Genomic DNA, 2,551 nt, shown 5'->3' with positions numbered 1-2,551 from the left:
AAGGGGCTGGAACGCCCAGGATGGTGCTTGCTTGGCATTGCCCTCTCCTCTTAGAGACCTGAGGGTGCTGTGTCCAACCTGTGCCCATCCTGCTGTGCCTCCTGCAGCGCTGGGTGCATCGTCCCCTCTCTGTGAGCTTCGATCCGGCCCAGTCTCCTCCTGGTCGCTGTCATTATTTACACGTCACGGCGTTTTACTTCTGCTTGGGAGTAATGAAAGAGGTTTCTTTCCCCTGGAATTTAATTTCACGCCTGAGACTTAGTGATTAATTTTCTCCTTTCCCAGCTGCCTGATGGGCCCTTTTGCTTGTAAATTTTGAAATGTGCCACAGAATTTGTGTATTTTGCACCAATTAGGTGTCACCTTGAGTAATTCCTCCGGTGCTGAGTTTATTCCTCCCATCAGCTAGTGAGATGTGTTTTCCCTCCCACCTCCCCACGAGCCTCTTGTCCCGGTTGCTGAAGTCTGTGCTGGCCAGTTAGGGCACCCCATGCCCAGTGAGGATGTGGCTGGTATCCTGCACTGGTGCTGGGCAGAGCCTGCAGCTCGAGGGGATGAGGAGAGACAGTGTCTCCCGGATGATGCCGAGGGGACAGTGCGCAGTGTCACCGTGCCAGGGGGTCTCTGGGTGCCCTGGTGGGGAGACACCTCGCCTCCTTCTCTTCGCTGGGTGAGCCCAATTCCTCTCCAAACCCAGACCCGGCAGAGTCCATCCCCACGATGCTAGACAGCTTCCAGTCGCGGGAGGTGAAGGCAGGGAGGCTGGTGGAGCTGCCCTGCATCGCCTCGGGCTACCCCAACCCGGCCGTGCGGTGGATCAAGGACGGGCGCCCACTCCCCACCGACAGCCGCTGGACCAAGCGCATCACGGGCCTGACCATCAGCGACCTGCGCGTGGAGGACAGCGGGACCTACATCTGCGAGGTGACCAACACCTTCGGGTCCGCCGAGGTCACAGGGACCCTCACGGTCATAGGTGAGAGCTGGGGGGGAGGAGTGGGACGTGGTCGTGGTGGGGACTTGTTCCTGCTGCCTTGTGAAGCGTAGAGCCTCAGAGGTTTTATACAGCCGTGTAAACCGCAAACCTTGCGTTTCCGTGCGGGGTGTTGCGCGCTGGAAGCCACTGTCTTGCAAGTGTCAGACGTGTTGGGTGCCTCTGTGCTTTGCTTTGTTGATTTACATAGACTTTATGTTGATTTACATAAAATAAGCTCCAGCCAAACAGTAAATACCATCTGGGCAGGCCAAGCATTTATCACGTGCTGTTTTCCTGGGGGTTCCTGCTGTCACTGGGATCCTGGCTGTACCAGAGCCACTGTGCCTGCCTTACCTGGAGCAGCACTGGGGAGCACAGCACCAGCTGGGCACTGACAGCCTGCTGGGAACCATCCCCCCTGGCCTGTCCCCAGCTCAGCACTGTCCCCATCACAACAACCCCATCGCCTTCCAGCCATCCTGCCACCTCCCCACATTACCCCTGTTGGGAGCCTGAGGCTGATGTTAAAAGCAGGGGCTGTCAGCAGCGAGGATGGTGGCAGGGCCACCTGCCTTATTGTGCAGTGACATTTTACTCATAGCCAGGCTGGTGCTTCCAGGGCAGGAGAAACAGAGAGAGCACAGTAGGGATGAGCTGCCTCCTGCATCACTGCCCAGCACCACCGACCCCTCTCTGCTCTCACCTCTCTCACAGACCCTCTGCGTGTGACCCTCACACCAAAGAAGCTCAAAACAGGCATCGGCAGCACCGTCATCCTCTCTTGTGCTCTCAGCGGGTCCCCCGAGTACGTCATCCGCTGGTACCGCAACACGGACCTCGTGGCGGTGGATGACTACATCTCCATCCGGGGCATCAGCAACGAGACCCTGCTCATCACAGCTGCACAGAAGAGCCACTCTGGAGCCTACCAGTGCTTCGCCACCCGCAAGTCCCAGACAGCACAGGACTTCTCCATCATCACGCTGGAGGGTGAGCTTGTGGGCGAGGCTTTTTCCTCTGCCCCTCTCCGAGGGCACTCCGGGATGCTTTGTGCATGGCTGGGGGGCAGTGAGACCTGCTGGGGTGGGAGTCCTGGGGCCAGGCTGTTCCCAGCCCACCTTCTGGGCTGTGTGCTGTCTGCAAGCAGCTCAGGGACACGTCACATCCAGGATGGGGAAGGATTGAAATAGATGTTGACTTGCCACCCCCAGCGCTAGGCCAAGGCACCTCCATTCACCAGGCAACCCTCTCTGGTCACTGGGTGTTTAGACAGGGGAGCTCAGGGACACGTCACATCCAGGATGGGGAAGGATTGAAATAGATGTTGACTTGCCACCCCCAGCGCTAGGCCAAGGCACCTCCATTCACCAGGCAACCCTCTCTGGTCACTGGGTGTTTGGACAAGGGATGGGCTGTGCCAAGGGAGCTGTCCCCCCAAGCCTGTGTCTGTAGGAACCATCATGCCCCCTGCCCCTCCCAGTGTCTGCCTGCCGTGTGATGACGGTGTGGCCCTGCACGTGTCACTGACTGAGCCCCTCTCCCAACTGAGCCAGAGCTCCCAGCCCAGGCAGGAGC

At 58.8% G+C, this 2,551-nt stretch overlaps 1 protein-coding gene across 1 annotated transcript in view; it reads left to right on the top strand.

Annotated features, from left to right (window-relative positions):
• Positions 1 to 697: 697 nt before the first annotated feature.
• DSCAML1 (Down syndrome cell adhesion molecule like 1) overlaps positions 698 to 2,551 on the top strand; it is a gene marked incomplete at both ends in the record, with an annotated part of 23,775 nt that continues 21,921 nt past the window's right edge. The window contains 2 exons of the mRNA XM_009073679.1: positions 698 to 976; positions 1,691 to 1,966. Coding sequence (XP_009071927.1) covers positions 698 to 976; positions 1,691 to 1,966 — 555 coding nt within the window. The remainder of the gene's footprint in view (positions 977 to 1,690; positions 1,967 to 2,551) is intronic.

The sequence above is a fragment of the Acanthisitta chloris genome, unplaced genomic scaffold (assembly GCF_000695815.1).
Source record: "Acanthisitta chloris isolate BGI_N310 unplaced genomic scaffold, ASM69581v1 scaffold36184, whole genome shotgun sequence".
Classification (NCBI taxonomy): domain Eukaryota; kingdom Metazoa; phylum Chordata; class Aves; order Passeriformes; family Acanthisittidae; genus Acanthisitta; species Acanthisitta chloris.
The sequence above is the reverse complement of the archived record's forward strand: the minus strand, read 5'-3'. Positions and strand labels throughout refer to the sequence as shown.